Source organism: Leptopilina heterotoma, unplaced genomic scaffold, assembly GCF_015476425.1.
Source record: "Leptopilina heterotoma isolate Lh14 unplaced genomic scaffold, ASM1547642v1 Lhet_165, whole genome shotgun sequence".
NCBI lineage: Eukaryota > Metazoa > Arthropoda > Insecta > Hymenoptera > Figitidae > Leptopilina > Leptopilina heterotoma.
The window spans coordinates 389,244-410,863 of NW_025110881.1; the positions used below are offsets into that span (position 1 = coordinate 389,244).

General features: G+C 29.7%; 1 protein-coding gene across 1 annotated transcript in view; it reads right to left on the reverse strand.

The window, feature by feature from the left end:
• LOC122499074 (SUN domain-containing ossification factor) overlaps positions 1-19,624 on the reverse strand; it is a 176,896-nt gene extending 157,272 nt beyond the window's left edge. The window contains exons 1-3 of the mRNA XM_043607142.1: positions 19,171-19,624; positions 18,544-18,742; positions 12,716-12,837 (exon numbers count right to left, since the gene is read on the reverse strand). Coding sequence (XP_043463077.1) covers positions 12,716-12,837; positions 18,544-18,742; positions 19,171-19,229 — 380 coding nt within the window. The 5' untranslated portion in view covers positions 19,230-19,624. The remainder of the gene's footprint in view (positions 1-12,715; positions 12,838-18,543; positions 18,743-19,170) is intronic.
• Positions 19,625-21,620: the final 1,996 nt, after the last annotated feature.

Below are 21,620 nucleotides of genomic sequence, written 5' to 3' on the forward strand. Positions count from 1 at the left end.
TGGGAACTGATTGGCTCGATGAATATAGTGTAAACATAAATTATGCGAAAAAATCTATTTTGTTGAATGGTCACGAAATTCATTATCCACAAGTGTCATTTAATGCACAACTTCCTAGAGTTGCACACGATTTGGATACAGTGCAGGTAAACAACGGTATTCATCTCATCACCAGAGCCGCAATGGATGATTCGAATGATTATACTGATTCGGATGATTCAAACGATTTATTTGGTATAATTTTACCAAATGAATTTTTTGATGAATCCAATTCAATTGTTTCTGCATGTATTCAGGTTAGTTCTTTATCTGAGGAGATAAATGAGGCATTGAGTGGTTTATCATGGTTGAATCAGGATCAACGCATAAGATTTAGGAGTTTGATTTCTAAATTTCCCAATGTATTCTCGGAGAACCCCGGATTATTGAAGGATTTTGAGTTGGATTTAGTGTTGACTCATTCTCAACCTGTTATTCGATCTTCTTATCAGATTCCTCTCATTCATGAGATGCCTGTAAATCGAGAATTAAATAGATTAATTGAACTTAAAGTAATCAAATTGGCCGGAAGTAGATATTGTAATCCAATACGCGTTGTGCCGAAAAAAGATGGCACTGTTAGGCTTTGCTTGGACGCTCGACAAATTAATAAATATTTAGAGGCTGATAATGAAGGACCTCCTCGAATCGAAAATATTATGCAGAGACATCACGGTAAACGCATATTTACTATAATGGATTTATCCCTAGGTTATCATCAGATTAAACTCTCTGAAAAATCTCAGCAGTATACTGCGTTTGTTATCGAAGGTCGTTGTTATGTTTTTTGCCGATTGCCGTTTGGTCTTAAAATCGCTGGATCGGTTTTCATACGCGCAATGCATGATGTCTTTGATCAGAGTTTTGCCGATTTTTTAATAGTCTATGTGGATGATATTTTGATCGCATCCTCAAATATTGAAGAACATTTTGTACATTTAGAAAAAGTTTTGCGTAGATTGTCAGAATTCGGATTGACCGTTAATTTAAAAAAAACAAAGTTTTTTCGCGAAGAAGTCCCGTACTTAGGTGTAATCTTAACATCACATGGAATTAAACCCGATCCAAAAAAATTGGAAGCGATACAGCAGATGCCTGAACCAACATCGCGTTTAGAATTGCAGAGAGTATTAGGCGTTTTTGGATACTACCGACGCTTTGTGACTTCCTATGCAAAGTACCTTGATCCTTTTCGAGAATTGAGGCTCCGGATCTTAAAAGGGCACACGCGCGAACACACGGCAAATAAGTTGGCCCCTGGAGATAAAATTTTGAAGTTGTTCAAAATGAATTTTAAATTATTGTTTCTTGTACAGAATTTCAAGGCGAAACTTTTTTTTTAATAAAAATTTTTTATATAATTTCTCGTTTTCACGTAAATTGAAAAAAACGTGATTTTTTGAGTTAAGAAATTTTAATGAATTTTTGACTTCAACTCGTGACTACTTCGTTAAATATTAATATTTTTCCACGAAATTTACACACAATATTCTTCAAACTATTCCAAAAGTGAAACAATATTTGGAAATTTAAAAAAAAATTGTATGTCAAAGTAAATAATTATTTAAATAATTTTGTCGGAAAAATGATTCTCCTATTTTCAATTGAAAAAGTTGAGTGACGAATTTTCGTTTTCGGAAAACTTTCAGCGACAAAAATGTTCATTAATATGTTAGGAAGTTTTTTGGAAAATATCTCGCCATTTGATAATAAATTAAAGACAATAGAGCAATTTTAACATCGTCGCGCTCTGCTGTAAACGTAAACAATGTCTAACTATATATACATTGGTCTTGTAATGGCGGCCATGCTACACGTGTGCCGCCACGCCGCAATTTTACAGCAGAGCGCGACGATGTTAGAATTGCTCTATTGTCTTTAATTTATTATCAAATGGCAAGATATTTTTTTTTTAATTTTTTTTTAAATTTCCAAATATTGTTTCACTCTTGGAATAGTTTGAAGAATATTGTGTGTAAATTTTGTGGAAAAATATTAATATTTAACGAAGTAGTCACGAGTTGAAGTCAAAAATTCATTAAAATTTCTTAACTTAAAAAATCACGTTTTTTTCAATTTACGTGAAAACGAGAAATTATATAAAAAATTTTTATTAGAAAAAAAGTTTCGCCTTGAAATTCTGTATAAGAAACAATAATTTAAAATTCATTTTGAACAACTTCAAAATTTTATCTCCAGGGGCCAAATTATTTGCCGTGTGTTCGCGCGTGTGCCCTTTTAAGATCCGGAGCCTCAATTGTTAAATTCGAAAATAAAATTTCGTTGGACAGAGGATCATGGTCGGCATTTCGAGAACCTAAAGCGTAGTTTTCTAGCGACGGTACCATTGAGTAATTATCTTCCGAATAAAGTTTTTCGTTTGCAAACCGATGCATCGAAGCGGGGTATAAGTGCGATTTTATATCAGATAGACGATGAAGAGTGCGAGCGTATTGTCTCTGTGGTAAGTCGGTGCTTGAGTCAGGCTGAGATTCATTACACTGCCACAGAACTTGAACTTTTGGCTATAGTCTTCGCTTTAATCAAATTTCGAGTATATCTTTTGGGTCAATTTTTTTATATTATTACTGATCACGCTGCGCTCACTTTTCTTTTAAAAACTCCCTATCACAATTCACGATTGATGAGATGGTCACTGTTTCTTCAAGAATATCCCTTTCAAATCCAGCATTGTAAAGGGAGGGATAACATAGTTGCCGATTACTTTAGTCGCGCAATGCCGGACTTGAACGCGAATGAGGGGGGAGAGGATGTCATTGTGTCTTGTCTCTCGAGTTATCGCGCTGCGCTTGAACGTGAATTGTCGGTGGTAGGGATGGCAGTCGCTTCAATTAGTAAAATTGATATCCCAGAATTGAGGAATATCGGGAGATGGCAGAATTTAGATGAATTTATTTACGAGATACGCGCGAATATCCGGGATGAAAAATATAGTAAAGTTTATTTACTATTTGAGGATATTTTGTACTATCGCAAAAACAATGATAAGACCTGGAAATTGGTTATCCCGGTTAATTTACAAAAAAAATTAATTCGTGAAGTTCATGAAAATACGGGACATATGGGATCGTATAAAACTTACGCCGAACTGAAATCGACTTATTATTGGAAAGGGATGCAAAAAGAGGTAAAAAGAATAGTGACGGCGTGCGACTTGTGTCAGAGGATGAAGATACCAAATTGCTCATATGAAGGTCAATACATGCATGTTGTTGGGGAAAGGGTTAATGACCTTTTGTGCATAGATTTTTACGGTCCTCTACCCGCGTCAACCGGTGGCGTGCAGTACATTTTAGTAATACTGGATGCTTTCTCTCGTTATGTAACTCTTTTTGCAATGAAGCGCGCAACAACCCAATCTAGTATCTTAAAATTAAAAAAATATTTCGAGGAACACGGAAAACCAAATCGAGTGTTGTCTGACCACGGCACTCAATTCACATCGGGAAAATGGGATGCCTTTTTGCAGGAGAATGGTGTCAAGAAAATTTTATGCTCAATTCGCCACCCCCAGTCCAATCCGTCTGAACGCGTGATGCGTGAATTGGGTCGCCTATTTAGAACATATTGTCACAACTTGCATACTCGTTGGGCTCGTTACCTTAATAAAATTTCAGAGTGGATAAATTTGTCAGAAAATTGTACTACGGGATACACACCGTATGAAATTCAATTTGGAGTATCCAAGCGGGATAAAATTCGCGATTTAATAAGTTTTCCTCCTGGAATCGATGAGTCACAAGAGACAAGAATTGAATTAGCGAAGAGCCGAATTAATAAAACGTGTGATAAAAGAAAAGAAAAACAGCATCGATACAGTTGCGTGCGTATTGCTGAGGGAGATCGCGTTTTGCTGAGAATTCCGCATAAATCTGACAAGGAAAATAAAGTAATATATAAATTTTTCCACATTTTTTACGGTCCATTTCTGATCAATCGAGTTATTAATCCTAACGCGTTTGAATTGTGTGATGAGCGAGATCCCTCGAATATTATTGGGACTTACAATCGTATCGATCTGAAACCGTATAAAATTCTTGACGAAGATTGACCAAATTAGCGTGTTATGACTACAATTAATAAATTAAATTGTTAAAATGTAATAATTAGTATGACATATATAAACAATGTTTATATTATAAATATATAGATAATAATGACTCCGCAATTGAATGTGTTTCTTTTTGTAAAACTGATCGACGATGTTTAAGTTATGTAGAGGCTGTCAGAGAGAATGTAAATTTGTAATATTTATTTTGTTGCATTTTTGTAAGATATTGAAGACTCAAGACTATGTAATAGTATTTCGCTCCAATGAGGGGGATGATGTAGTGAGTCTGTTGATTACATGTGTGTTAGATGTGTGAGTTGATGTAGTGGTGTTATCGATAACAAGTAATAATAAGTGTGTATGAATTGAAATGTATTCGTCAAGATTCGGAAGAATGCGATCTTTGACGATTTATAGAAAATTGAATAACGAAGAACCCGAGGAAAGAACTAGTCAGTTAATAATCACATGTGAATCATATAACATTGAATATCAATTTTAATTATATAATAAAAGTCAATTTTGATATATTTAGAATTAGTAAAAATTGATTATATAATATTATATTGAAAAAAAGTGCTATGTTGGACAAGTTTGTTAATTGAAGATTATATATATATATTTAAATTCTCCGTTTGTCCAGTGTGGCATTTTTTGATATATCTTTAAAATTCGCCTTTGGTTGACCGGAGCATCCTTTTATTTACGGAAAGCGAATTTTTATCAAATTGGAGGAACTCGAGAAAATTGGAGTCTCCATTATTCAGAATTAATCATCTTTGACCATTCGTCTCTTTCCTCGAGGACTTTGGAAATATTCGAAGTAAATGACCAACCAATTATCATTATTGGTTTTATCTGGTAATATGTATCCAGTATTATATTTATATGTTTAAAAAAATCACACTCAATGTTGTGGAGTGCATTTGGTGTGATAAAGTTGAATGTTAATGTATGAAGTTTAAAATCTATTAATGAAAATTATTCTAATCGAATTTTAATTGTTAATTATATTATACAAATTGCTCTTTTAAATATATTCTCAGCTTATGTGTCCTAATAACAAAATTGTTTTTAATTATTTTACTATTAATGAATGAGAATAAACTTCATCATTAGTTAAGATCGATAAAATAATCTATTTATCAATTAAATTGAATATAATTATTAATTAATTTATCGTTATTAATTAATATTATATGATCTATAAAATAATTTTATTAATGTTTATATTTAATCTTTAATAAATTTGTATTTTCTTTAAATTTTATTTTGAATATATAATTTTATTAATCAACGACTATATAAGAAAAATTTTAATCATTTCACAACATATGTATGAAATCGTGAGAAAGTAAGGAATTTAAATATGTCAATGAAAAATTAAAAATGTTACTATTTAACAAATTTATATTTTTATAGAAAAGTCATTAACAGTTTTCCTTAATGAGGGTTTGAGGGACCAAGCGCCCCCGCTGCGAGGGTTGCTCGGGACTCAGTTTCGACTTGGTGTGCCGCATGGTGGGGATAAGCTGCTTCCCCTCACGGGACTAACTTGGACATCGCCCCGGGACTCAGTTTCGACTTGGTGTGCCGCATGGTGGGGATAAGCTGCTTCCCCTCACGGGACTAACTTGGACATCGCCCCACAAAATACAAGGCTGTATCATATACTTTTTATTAGAAAATATAGAAAAGTCCTAGAGTTATTCTAGTACTAGTATGGGCAACAGTGTTTTTTAAATTTTAACGAAAAGTCATTTGTTCAGTTTTATAAAGTACGTGAAAGATTAGTTGACTGCGCTTGAAAATTCTGTAGAGCATGCGCAGTGTGCGTTGCGCGTTTCTACCCAAGGTAAATGCCAGCTGATCGTCTGTTTCCATTTGTGTTAATTTCAGATGTGAATATACTATTATTTTATGAAAAACAAATAGTGTTAATATATATTTGTCTTCAAGAATTGACTTTCAAAAAAATATTTTTTATTTTGTGTTTCTCACAAAACAGAATGTTATGTAAGTCTCAGTTTTCAGTGAAATAGCATGTCTCAGAAGTCGTGAAAAATTTCACCATGTGGTATATAAGAACAATTCGATACGTACTTTTAAGTGTTAAGTGTGTGTTTATATTTAAGTTATACGCGAATATATGTGTGTGTTATAGGTTAGTTCATAAGTGTTGACGAACGTCGAAAAGTGATACAATAATTGTTCTTTGTTTGTGTGATTAATTATCCAAATATGTGAATGAATGAGTGAATTTCAGAAAAACTGTGTGAACAAGTGGAAATTATTTTTTTTATTTTACAATTTTTTTGAAAGTCAATGAAATTCTCAAACAAGGTACTAGAAATTTTCATTGACTGCTTTTGAAACTCTCATGCAAAAGTACTACACTGAAAAAAATTTGGGTGTGCAGCTGCACCAGCTAGTGACGCAGCATTCCCAAAAAGAGTATATATGCTGACCTGTGTTTGGGTACGCTGCGTACCTACTGTGGGTGCACAGGTGACCCACAGTGGTAGAGATGCAAGCCCATCAGACTGGGGCAACAGTCTGTGGGACATCTGCGTACCCCTTGTGGGTGCGCTGCGATCCCACAAAGCGAGTATCAGTGCTCTTACAAGTAAGAGAAAGCAGCGCCACCATGGCTGAGACGTCTCGGCGCTCAAATTTTTTTCAGTGTAGACTGTTTTTAGTATTTTGTGTCGTATCCAAAAGTCAAGTACCGAGTCAATGAAAATTTCACGTACTTTTTTTTCCGTGTGTGTATGTCTGTCTGACACAAAAACTTTGTAACCCAATCACACAAAAACGCGTTAATCGATTTAAGTCCAACTCGGCAGGGTAATAAGTATTGACCCAAGGAAGGTTTATAAATTTACAGATTTAAAAAATATTAATTAGAACGGGAAATATTAAATTTTTTCAAAAAATTCAAAAATCGAAAATTTCCGAATTTTTTATTTTTTCCTGGATTGCTTTTAAACTTTCTATACTTAAGTGTTACATGTTAATTAGTCACATTTTAGCATAATCCAGGGAGGCCACTTTTTTTGTAAAAAAAAATTCACGGTCATTTCCCGGTCCATTCCCGGTCATAAATTATTTTTCCCGGTCATAAATAATAACTCTGAAAATAAATTATTCCATGAAAGATTGAAAGAATTTCCTGATTTTTAGACAAAACTTTGACTTTTTCCCAAACCCTAAAAATATTTTAGTTTACTCTAAAAATAATTTTGAACTTAAATAGATTTTTTGAAATAAATATTTAATTATTATCCATTATTTTTCCATATAGAAGGTATTCAAATTTCAAAAAAAAATTCAAATTTCAAATCCTTTAAATTTGAATAATTTTTAAGAATTGCTACTGCAACTTATTAAAAATTATTTTCAAAATTTCAATTCAATTATATTCTAGAAATAACTAAAATATTTCTAAAATCCACTTGTTTACAAGACAATTTCATGAAATTTTGATTAATTTGAAAATTTTTCAATTAAATATTACATATTTAAAAACATAACTAATTTGAGAAAATGTGAATAAAAATATTTTTAAAGACTAAATTATTCAGAATTTTTAATTAAAATCTTTTAAAATTCAACATTTCTAAAACTTCAATTTGAAATTTTTTAAAATTCAATCTATAATAATATTAGTATGATATTAATTTAACATTCAAAAAAATCGAAAAATTTGCTTATGAATAATTGTAAAAAAACTAATTGATATTAATGAAAAATACGGTTTTTTAAAATTTATTTTCTAAGAAAAGAAATTTTATTTATTTTTATTTACTTTATTTGTTATTCAAAAATTAATTTTTATAAATTTCGTATCACTTTTGTTCTAATTAGTTCAAATTTTTAATAATTCTTATTTGTTTTGTTATAATATTAATTGCAAAAAATTTTTAAATTGATTTATTTTTCATTATTTTATAGGATGTGAAATTTTTTCTCTTTGAAATTTTTTTGACAAATTTAATTAAAATTATATTTTGTTTAATTATTGTTAGAAATAGAAAGAATTTAAAATTAAATTTAATATTTTCTTTTTTTAAGTCTGTTACGTTGGACAACAAAATTCATAATTTTCTTATAAATTCTAGAAATTGAATATTTTTATAGTACTTTTTATAAAATTCTTTGACAAAATATAAATAGATTTTATAGAAGATCATTCAATCTTTTTTAATGAAATATAGTTAATACCTATAAGTCTTAAAATAAATATTTCTATTTTTTTTCACAAAGTAATGTGTGTTTTTAAAAAAAAAATTCCAAAATCCCGGTCAAGATCAAAATTCACTGTCATTTCCCGGTTTTTCCCTGTCCAAAAAAATTCACTGTCATTTCCCGGTTTTCCCGGTCCAGCGGCCACCCTGAATTAATCTTATAACGATAATGTAAGTATAAAATTGTTGTCAATATCAAAAAATCGAAAAAATTATAATTGATACCAATTACTGTTAAGATTAATTCAGTAGTATTTTTAAGGCCTCTGATTAAGATTTTAACGTCAAAATAATGCAATTCAGATTTATTTGTTTATCCAATTAATCCAATATTCTTTAATTGCAAGAACTTCAGAAATATTGAATATTTAATATTTAACTTTTAGAGATGTTTTCAGCAATGTAAAGACAAAAGTTAAGCAGGGTGTCTATTATTTTTGTTTAACAAAAGGGCCTAGCGGAGTAAGCATGCAAAATCTGCCCCCGCTCAAAAAACTTTGAAATTCTTATTACATGTTGGCAACATTAAATTTTTGAGGTTTGCTGCAAGACAACTTGACATACCTTACAACTCTTTTAGTCATGATTACTCGGAACTTCGCTCTGTATTGAAAATTCCTTCAGTGCAGAGTAGATTTTTAAAGTTGGATCTACAGTTCTTTTATAATGTACTAAATGGTAATATTGATTGTCCAGCATTGCTTTCCAGTGTTTCGCTGTCGGTTCCCTATATCTCATTGAGAAATAGACCAAGTTTTAGGGTCCCTCTCAGTCGTACAAATCTTGGCAGTAATTCTCCTCTGACACGAATTTGTCGCGAGGCTAACAATGCGAGTGATTTAGATTTTTTTGACAATTGTATATCACGATTCAAGCGAAGCCTCTTTATTTATGTTCAAGACGTCGATTGAATTTCTATAATTGAATTTGTAATATTGTAAGTGGTGACACGAATTGATGTTTCTTTCTTTTATTCTGCCAAATTGTATATTCTTCTTTTTTTTCTCTTAATAAAGGGTAAATTTTGTAAACCCGTTTATACGAAATAAATAAATAAACATTAAGATAAAATTTTTCACCAAATATTTTTTCAAAAAATGTATTTTTGTAAGAGTTATGGAGGGGGAAAGAAAAATCAAAAATTTGTTTTTTCTCGAAAACCACTGGATCGATTTTAATGAAATTTATATGTATTTTATAAATTCATAAGAGGAATTTTAAAAAAAATTTCAAAAAATTTTGACCGAAAAAAACCCAAAAAAAACCCCAAAAAAAAATTTTTTGGTCTTATTTTAGAGATACTACTTTGGAATTTTTACAGAAAATTCTCCTAAATGTACTGGATACATTGTGCTTCAGCCGGAATGATGCGCCACCTAGGATTTTAATTTTTTTAACTATGTGGTACCCAATTAAAAAAATCGACAAAAATATTTCTGAAAAGAACACATTTAGGAGAATTTTCTGTACAAATTCCAAAGTAGTATCTCCAAAATAAGACCAAAAAATTTTTTTTTGAAAATTAAAAAATTTTTTTTTTTGAGTTTTTTTCGGGCAAAATTCTAATAACTCTTACAAAAATACATTTTTTGAAAAATATTTGGTGAAAAATTTTATCTTAATGTTGCCAACATGTAACAAGAATTTCAAAGTTTTTTGAGCGGGGGCAGATTTTGCATGCTTACTCCGCTAGGCCCTTTACGATATTTTCCCAGCTTTGTCCAAATTTTTCCAGGTGTATCTATTCTATTCTATTCATTATTATTATTATTATTATTATTATTATTATTATTATTATTATTATTATTATTATTTATTTCTATTCTATTCAGGGTGTCTGTACCAACCCTGAAAAAAGGGAAATATCCGGGATTTTAATTTGACTGGGAATAAGCAGGGAATATAATAAAAAAGTTTTATTATATTAATTCGATTTTAAAAAATTGCTTTTTACTTTAATATTTATTGATGTAATAATTATGAAAACTGACCCGAGATAAAATTTAAGCCCTACTATCAGCCTACAATACTGGTCTTATTTTATATTTTAGCAGTCGTAACGTAGGGTCTACTTATTGCGATACAATTAGTTCAAATCAAACTCAAAAAAAAAAAAAAAAAAAAAAAAAAAAAAAAAAAAAAAAAAAGTATTAGTTCAAATCAAACTCTACTATAACTCCAGAAACTGGTGGAAATTTTGAATTAATTTTTAATACATTAATAAAAGTAGGTACCAAAAATTGACAAATATTGTTCTCTGCATTTGAATTGGTTAAAAATATTTAATTTGATAATAAAAAGTAAGTTACTGATTCAAATAGTAATATTTTCCTAATTAAATAGTTTGTAATAATAACTAATTATTACTTTTTTCCGGTTAAATTAAATTCCTGGCTATTTCCCGGTTTTCCAGTTTGGTAGATATACACGGAGAAACTTTTTCTTCTAATATTGAATATATTTGGTTATCTTTATTCTAAAAGTGCGTTAGAATGTGAGGATTTTTCGTGCGTTGTGCTAATAATTTCAACATTAATACGAAAATATGATAAGTTCGTTATATATTAAGCAACCTTCGGTGTACAAAAATTACTATCTGCATTAGAAATAGTCTTATTTTTCTTTAGAAAAGAATAAAATGCTAGTTTTTGTTTGTGAAATAATACGGTAATTCTAACCTTTTTTCCACATATAGATAGAATATATAACAGACATTCTAACGTAACATACCAATTTTGGAAGGACTGCGGGCGGACTTAACCGATTTCGCCCGAGCATCACCGAGTCCATCACCTGACGTCGCGAACTAACCCTAATGTTTTCGAAGTTGAAATTCACACGTGTATGAAAGAAAAAAACCTTTTATTAATAAACGTGAATGTCTCCTCATGCCAAATTAAATTCAAGAACTGTTCCTCAATATAACATAATTTTTTTCACGACTTTTACTTATTTACATAATTTGATTAGTAAGTTATTTTAAAAAATGCTCTCTCTCGAAGGCACATATTTTTCCACTCGTTTAATATATAAGGACGATTCAGCTGTGTACTTCTAACGAATCGTGCGATCTTTCGGTTTCCGTGACCAATCGTCGTGTCTTTACTTGCGTGTGCGTGTGTGCGTTAATAATATAGGTTAGGTTCTTACGTCGTGTTAAATATATTTACCTACAGTTACAGTGACATACACTAATGCCATCTACCATCAGATCCAAGTATCACTATCGTCTCTATGAGTATCTATAGACAATTAATTTGTTGTGTTTCTTTTTAATTCATGGCTTTCCCAACTTTGCAAAAATTATTATTTTCTTTCTAAAACAACATACTAATTTTCGTTAGTTTCCTTATGAAGAACTGTAAAATATATACTGAATGAGTATTTTTGATAGTCTCAATAGCAATTTCTATAACCTATGTCGTTTTTCCCTTGAATCTAACCTAACATACTAAAATGTCTCACCAGTTTTAAGAATTAGTGGTATTAAAAGTTTCTCCGTGTACTGTTAAATGTATTGGTAGAAACTAAAACCCGTCGAAGACGGGTACGACAGCTAGTATTTAATAATTTTTTATTTACCTTCAAATTAATTTAAATGTAATGATATTATATTGAAAACAGAATAAAAAATGTATCATAACGAAACTTGATATTTATATTACTGTTCAATTTAATAATATTGGTAAAATTAATATTTTTAACTGAAAAATAAAAATCAGTATTTGCTGTAGGTTAATGAAAAAAATATTGAACTCATTATTATGATCAATGAATCAACAGTTTGCTACAGTGACGTAAATTATCTTTGATAAAATTCACGGTTAACTGAAAGAAATTGCACTCAAGATATAAATATCGTATCGAATCGAAAAAAACTTTATTTATTCAGTGTTCAATAAATTTTCGTCAACAAATAAGATTATGTAATATTATCAAGTAAATGGTTTTTTCATGTAATAACTCATAATATCGATTGAATTTCACAATTCTTTTGACAAATTTGATCAGAATTATGTATTTTTAAAAGTCATAAACAATGGAAGTGACAAGAACACGTCAAAACTTTTATCTATTTACGAAATAACTATTTACTACCAAGCATGGTCTCGAGTGAATCCCACAATTATATCAATAATGACATGAGCTTTTTAAGTACCATAATTTTCTTTTTACTCAAGCCTTTCTTTAATTTATCATTATTGAAATTTTACCATTTTTATTTTAACCCATCTTTTCACTGTATTATTTTTTAAATTTTTACAATAAACAAAATTTATTTTTAAAAAATGTGTATTATTTACAAAAAATAGTATTATAGCTATTGAAATTTTTTATTTTATAAAAATTCACTTACCCTTGTGAAAGATTTGGTTGTTGTGTCAAACTCTCAGCAAGCACATCAATTTCTTCGACTTTCTTAGGTTCTTCGCTTTCAAGAGAAACTTGAAAATCATTTGGTAATAGTTTCGTTTTTTTCTGCAAGGAAACGTTAATTTATTTGAACAAAAATTTTGTTTTAAAATGACTAATAGTGATGCCGCAAGACTCGAGATTTTCGAGACGAGACGAGACAATCATCGTCAAGACCAAGACAAGATTTGAGACTCGAAAACTATCGTTAAATATAGTGTAGGATTAGAAAAATACAAAAATCTAATACTTGAATAAGTTGTTATACCATAAAATATAGTAATATTATATCTATATTTTATGAAACTACTCTGTGAATTTTAGTTATAAATCTAAAATTTTAGTTTAATGTGAAATATGAGACCAACATTTTCATCAATTTAAAATCTTTATACATGGAAAAAAATAAAATGTTTTAACACTTAACTTTTTTTGCAATTTTTCAATCTACAATATAAGTCTTTATAATTTAAAGCAAAATCTAAAAATAAATTTAAAACCTTTTGAAATTCCATGATATTTATACAAATTGAATGTAAATTCAAGTATTCTAAAATCCAATTATTTTTCAATTTTGAAGTAAAATTATTCTCTGAATATTTTATAAATAACAATTTTAGGAAACTTTTTCAACATTTAAATTATTCAAAATAAATTCAATTTCAGATTCTGTAAAGGTCAATTTTATTGTCAGAAATGGAAAAAATTTAAAGATTAGCATTAATATTTGTGGTTGATTTTAAAGTTAATAAGCAGAACATGGAAAATTCAAAAAGAATTAAATGTTTTTAATATCTTCAAAGGTTGCTGAACACAAAAAATTAAAACTTTTTCTTCAATTCTACACGGAAAAAAAAGTGTGCTAAATTTACATGAAGCGTTGATGTACTTTTCGCTAAACACTATTTGATGTAAAAATCGTTCTTGAAGCAAGAGATTCTTTCATGAAAACATGTATTCATTACATGAATTTACTTGTTGCAAGAATAGAAAAAGATATATACTAGAGCTGTGCAAAATAATTCGAACCGAACTGTTCGAATTTTTTCGCCTAGTTCGAATGTCGAAAATTCGACATTCGAGTTAGCTTAGTTCGAATGTCGGTTTTTCGACATTCGAACTAGCCCAGTTCGAATGTCGAATATTCGACATTCAAACTAGCCCAGTTCGAATGTCGAAAAACCGACATTCGAACTATCCCAGTTCGGATGTCGAATATTCGACATTCGAGTTACTACAAAATTCGAACCGAACCGAGTTTTGTTCGGTTTTGGTACGCTAAAATGTCGAATTCTAAAATTCGACATTTTAGTCGCCCAGTTCGAATGTCGAATATTCGACATTCGAACTAGCCCAGTTCGAATGTCGACATTCGACATTTCGGCGCCCAAAACCGAACTAAACTCGGTTCGGTTCGAATTTTGCACAGCTCTAATATATACTAATTTTGTTCGATCATTATACTAAAAACGTTCAAAACACATGAAAGAATTGCTCTTCACATTCATATGTAAAATTTGCTCGAAATCTATGCGCTTTTCGGATGGATTTCTTGTAAATGGGACTGGGACCCGAGACGCATGCGCACTTTAACAGTATCACAATTGCAAGAAGTCCATCCGAAAAGCGCATGGATTTCGAGCAAATTTCATATGGAGTAGTGGGGAGCATTTATAGCATAGTTTTAAGGAAATCGTGGTATATGTTCTAACCTTTTTTCACATTAAAGTAAGTGACACTATAAGCGCATGAATTTGTCCTTTAAAAGCACGTATCACATGATGTAATTTTCGGACGACATAAGCTTGTGTGATATTAGCACACTTTTTTTTCCGTGTAGGAAGTTAATACTTATTCCAGTATATTTGATAAAATTCTGTGATTTCCTGGAATAATTTTAGTTTTCCTAATTTTTTATTAAATTTCCTGTTTTTCGAACCTGTAGTAGCCTTATTAATTGAAAAAATATCGAGACTTCAAGACGAGACCAGATTCTATGTCTCAAGACGAGACTTTTTCGAGTCAAGACTCTTTGTTGGTCTTGACATTTCAAGACGAGACGAGATGGAAAAGAATCTCGTCTTGTCTCGTCTTGCGGCAACACTAATTGTGGACGTCCACATGAAAAGGGCCCATTTTGGCACTATTGGAGTTATCTATATGGGCGTATTCCTGGCAAAATTTGGAAAATTTTGAGTGGTCTTAGAACTTTTTTGGTTAAAAATTCGCTGAGTTACGAAATTTCAAAGTTTAAAACGCCACAAACCTCATTTCGAGAAAAACGGAATTAAAGATTGCGATATCAACTAATTGTTGTATCTCTGGTTCTTCTTGGAAGTTATTCAGATAAGAATTGTTTCCAGTTCAGGGCACCTTGAAGATGTAAATCAACAGGTTTTAAATTTTTAAAACCATCCCCCCTCTTAATTTTCAAAAATTTCGTACTTAAGTACTAAAAATCGACAATATGGGCCCTTTTCTAAAAAGGAGAATTTTTCTATTAAAAAACCATTTTTTACAAGATTAATGATTAGGTACAATTTTATTGTGTAATTTGAAGAAAAAGAATATATATTAAACTTATTAAAACATTTTTGACAGTCTCTATTATGAAAAAAATGACGCAATATCCAAATTTTCATTTCGACAATTACGAAAAAAAGACTCTAACGCATCAATATCTCTGGTTCTTTTGGGAAGTTATTCAGATACGAATTTTTTACAGTCCAGGGTACCTAAAAGATTAAAAACCAATAGGTTTTAAATTTTTAAAACCATCCGCCCCCTCTTAATTTTGAAAATACGAAAAACCGACAATATGGGCCCTTTTCTAAAAAGGAGAATTTTTCTATTAAAAAAACCATTTTTTTACAAGATTAATGATTAGGTACAATTTTATTGTGTCATTTGAAGAAAAAGAATAGATATTACACTTATTAAAAATTTTTTGACAGTCTCTATTATGAAAAAATTGACGCAATATCCAAATTTTCATTTCGAAAATTACAAAAAAAAGATTCTAAGTTCAATATCTCTGGTTCTTCTCGGAAGTTATTCAGATAAGAATTGTTTACAGTCCAGGACACCTTAGAGATGAAAAATCAAGAGGTTTTAAATTTTTCTACACCTCCATTTTTAAAATTCGGATTACTTTTGCAAATGACCGACAAAATGGGCCCTTTTTATTTTTCTAAAGAACCAATGAAATCAAACAGTTAAATTATCGATAAATTAATGAAAACCGCATGATTCGACTTGTCAAAACATGTAGATTGACAATAAAAAATAAAAAAAAAAATTAAGATTTTGCTCCAAAATTACTAAATTGCGATTATCTCGAAAACTGCACGGAGAAAAATGAAAATTCAGATTTCGGACTGAATATAAAATCATTTGAGTAATTTCTATTATCGTAGGGAGGAATATTAAATTTTAGATTTCAATCCCAAAAAGTTTAGGAATGATTTTCAATGAAGATCAATGCTAAATATCTTAATAAACACCAATAGTCTTCTTTCAACAAGTGCAATCAGATTCTGTAATTAATTGAAAGGTGAAAAGAATTAGGTACAATTATTATTATTCGCATTTATTTTAATTCAGCTACTCAATTGTTACAAACTTTGTATCAACGTTCACTTAAACGGGGACTGTTCTGTGCGAGAGTCCTTAGATTCATTCCCAAACAGTTATTAGGAATGCGAAACTCTGTGGCGCGCCTGCGCCCGCGTTTGTTCAGTTTCTTCGTTTTTGATATATACACGGAAGTCTCGGTGTAGTTCGTAGTGTATTAATTGTTTCAATTAATAAAAATTCTAGTTTTAAATATAATAGTGAGTGCAGTTTTGTAATAAAGCTCTAGTGTTACAAATGAATGTGGAAGAATATCTATGTGAAATGTTTGATCTCATTTTGAGGTTAGGTGTGTGTTTATTTTGTTTTTAGCCGGTTGTGCAATGCCTAATTGTTATTATATTTTATTGTAATGTTGAATTTAGGCAACTAAATGTAAAGTCTAAAATGAAATAATATGTAAAAAATAGAGAATACCTACTTTGAATTTTAAAAATCTTTGCACTGGGATTTTTATTTAATCTGTAGATATTTAAATATAATCTCTTTCTTTAAACGTTTTAAAACAAATCATTTTAGTAAAAATGGCAAAGGACTTGTATTTAATTTTTAAAGAGATTTGACGTTTAAATATCTAAAGAATAATAAAAATCCCAGTGAGAAGTTTTATAAAATTCAAAGTATTCTAATATTTTCAGTTGTTTCATTTTTAGATTTTATATTTAGTTTCAAATTGAATATTGCAACAAAAGTAAATATTTTGACAAATAAAAGTAATAATGTAGGTCACTAGAAGATCTGCTCACATTATATTCAGTATGGGACTCGGCACTAGACTTGCCTTGGACTCCGCCCAGAAGCGCCTATCAATGTGTTCAGTCTGCTTTGTTCCGCGTATAAGTGTGCATAAGAACGAAAACATTTTAAGCCTACTGACGTGCTTTAAACCTTTTACGATTCATTTCCCTGTTTTCTATCCTGGAGCCGCAAAGGTAGACAAGTTTGGGAATGAAATCTAAGTTACTAGTGCTGAACTCCACAATTTTCAATCGGATTTTTCTGCGTGTGGAACCGACAATATGGGCCCTTTTCATGTGGACGTCCACAATTGATTAAATAGCATAGGGGAAGTGCGCCGGTTGTGGGCACCCCTACGTAAACTTCGACGGCAAGCAGACTTTACTGATCTAAGTATTGCAAGTCGTGTTCGTTGACAATACGGACTTTTCGTATTGATAACGAAACAAATATATGCATTTGTGTAATAGCTGTGAGCATAATAAAGAAAATTTGCATTAAATAAATAAAAAAGTAATTTTGTATTGTTTTCGAAGAGCAACATATGGGTGTAGATTCGTTCAGAAAAAAAGGGTTTAATTTTTTTTTTGCAGTGTTGTCATTATATTTTGTGATTTACCTTCGTGTTTAACCAAAATCCTGCATCACAAAATGTGTTGGTCTTTTTAAAAAATGACTGTCATTCCCGGTTGTGGGCACCTTTATGTTAAGGAGTCTCTACCATCTGACAATGATGTGAACTACTGTCTTATCTTTCTAAACTATCTGCCAAGGAAAGTGACAGCCGCAAACTCCATTAAATGTGATAAACATAGTCGTTCAGTGCATTAGAAGTGCGTTATGGTTTGCATACTAGCTACTTCACATGCAAGCATTATGCTTTTGTTAGCGATGAGCATAGTGTGAAAACGTGTCATCATTTTTGTTCTTTATCCCGGCAAAGTCTCTTAAAATAAAGAAACTTTCATTTCTTCTTTATTTGTGTTAATTTCCTTTAATATTTTTCCATTTTTAGCTGATTTTTCAAGGGTGCCCACAACCGGGTACAAAAATTTTTTTGTCAAAAAATTTCCATTTCACTAAATTTCTAATAAAACTTTTTTATTTAAAGGAATCAATTTAATTCCTTCACTGACAGTCACCTTAGATCTCTAGCTTTAAATTCGTACACATATATTTGTATAATATGCACATGGACAAATGTTATGAGGCAAAAACAAAAAGGTGCCCACAACCGGAACACCTCCCTTAGATATAAAAAATAGTAATTAAAAGAATAATAATAACAAAATAAAAATAAATACAAAGCAATAAATAATTGTTATCTATATTTAAATTTATTTTATTTAAAAGTAAGAAATAAACTTCCTGCATTTTACTTGATACTTTCGTAGAATTTACCTCAACATTATCTACATCATCAGTCTTTACAGATGAAGATATTTTTACGTCGGGAACAAAAGGATTGTTTCTCTCTGACAACACATCTTCAGATTCCTTGATTGTAAAGTTATTTGTGTTTTTATAACTTTCATCTTTGTTGGATGAAGAATCTTCGATTTTTACCCCTTCGGATGCTACTATTAAAAACAGAACACCGCTGCAAAAAAAACATTAATTAATTATAAGCACAATTACTGAAAAAAAGAAAATAATAAAATCAAATTAATTAGTTACATAACAGATACTGAACAATAACAATTGTTAATTAATGTTAGATAACTTTTAAATTCAGTTTTAAATATCCTAACCTCAAAAATCAACACGCTTATCCCGCTAAATCTGAATTAATAAACATAACTTCTTGAAAAACAAAGTAAAAATAAATTTATTGAATGAATAATGAGAATTATTTGTTAATGAAAAATGAAAAGAAAATCATATTGTATATAGAATACGAGAAGTTTGATCAATTTTGTTAGGCGAATTTTCTGTTGTATGTCAAAAATAAATTATTACAGAAAATTCTAAATTTTGTAATTGCAAAATTAAATTAATCCTCTAATTAATTGTTCTGAATTTGCATACCTAGATATGATGGATATTAACAGAAGAGTCCAATACACATAAGTTACACTAAACTTCATTTTCTTGTCACAAATGTAATTTTATCATTTTCAATGAATTCGATGAATAAATTTCGCGCGAAATTCATGAAAATATATTTCTATTTCTTTTAAATTCATTGAAGTCAACGATTATCATTTTCCGTATAATATAAAATTTATAACTGACGTGGTGTCACTTGAGAATTTCTATATAATTGATAAAAATTTTCAACTAAAATTCGACATGTTTTTAACTACGTAATTCACGATATGTATTAAGAGAAAAATATATCACACTTAATTTTAACTATGTATAAAATAAAATTTTGTAATAGGAAAATCATTTTGTTGAAAACTTGAAAAATATGTATGTAATAAACTGATAGATAAAAGAATTACGAGTATACTAGTACACGGGGTAATCAGCTGTTTTAGAGGCGCTTGCGTGCATTCCGCGTGACGAGCGACTGCTATCTCGCTCGTTAACTTTTCGATATATCGATTGACGATTTATCGAAGCGCGAAACAATAAAATTTTAAACTAATTATTTTAGGATTTTCTTACGACTTTTGACAAATATTGACGAGACTAAACAAGAAAGTTTGACTATTGTAAAATATAATACTTCACGGTTTAATAGTTTCCAAATTCCGAAAATGTATTTGAAAATCAACATTTCTTAGAATTGTCATAAATCAAGTGGAATAGCGAAAGAAAATGTAATCTCTAGTTTCTTTAGAGTCATAAAACTGAGAAATTCTTGAAAGAATATATAAAAAATATCTCAAGTGTCCTTTTCCATAGGACAATGCAACATGTGTTTACCATACTTGTGACCACAGAAATGGCTTCGAAAAGTCACGTACACATAGACTTTCATTATGCGACGAACTTTAATTATCAATTGTATAATATGAACATTATGAACAATTGACAACAATATTATATTGTTGCTAATTATACAGTATGAATGTATTATTTAAAAATGATATTATTAGTAAACTTCATCTAATTGATTGTTGTAATATATTATGGTATTGGATATATATATATATATATATATATATATATATATATATATATATATATATATATATATTATCAAACTGGTTATCGTTATGATTGTTTGTTTATATTAAATATGATGAGTGCAGTATAAGAGATTTATTGTTACTAGATATGATGTAAATAATTAATAATTGTGTAATTAGTGTGAATGCAAAAGGGTTATGTTCACTTGCAGTTGTGATACATGTTTTCAATACATAGAGTATGTTTATAAGTGTATTAGTGCAATACAGTGTTAGTGTTGTGATTCTGAACACTCCATAGACTTTACAAACTCTATAGCAGAGCATGCGCAAAGATTCTGCCATGGACCAAGGGCTAAATCATGATCCAAGTAACAAGGTCTCGCCAAAGTCGGGCTCAATTTTAACTCGGTTCGCGCACCATAAAAAAGCCGACCAATCATAGCGATTACCTGAAGCGACGACCATATTGAAGCGCTAAATTTTGAATCAAATACAGAAACAAATTTAAAGAACATAAAGAATAATAAATTAAAAGTAAAATAATTCTTTATTAAATATTAATATTTTTTATTAAATACTTATTATTAACTTGATACATAACATTCACATATATTTATTTATATATTTAAAAACATTACATTTATCTCTAATGCTGCAAGAACTGAAGGGACAATTTCTTTTCAATTTTCAGTGGATAAATGATGAGATAAATTTTGAGCCAGATTAACTAAGACAACCTTTTTTATTTTGAATTTTTTTAGGAATTGTTAATAACAACATTCAATTTTAATATTAATTATTAACTATTATTGGGATTGCGAACATTACAGGGAATTGACCTTTTGCAAAATAAGGCATTAGTGGTAAATTAGTAGATAAATTAGATACTAAATAAACATTTTCCAAAAAGCGAATTATTAGTTATAATAATAATAATAATAATAATAATAATAATAAACATAAAAATAATAATTATTATTATTATTAATAATTCATTATTGACAATTATAATTTAATAATAATGTCATAATATTTATTATTATTATTTTTTCTATTCTTATTAGTAGAAAGCTTCAATTATTCGGTTTAAAGTTTCCACATTCATTTATCATTATGTATTAAATGCCCTATAAATAAATTGCATGTTTCTTCTTTATTTTTTCTGTATAATTTCACTACATCAGTTTCAAAAAAAATTCACGCTATTTAGTATTAGCGAATTTTTTTACACGTTTTTTAGCTTTCCTTTTAGAATTTTTCTCATATACTTTCCTATTCAAAATTCGCAATCTTATGTGCGTTCGTGTACGTACCAGACACAATAATACCTTTATATCTAATTTATCCAGTGAATGTTGCTTGGAATCTTGAAAATCAAATTACTATTTATTGCAA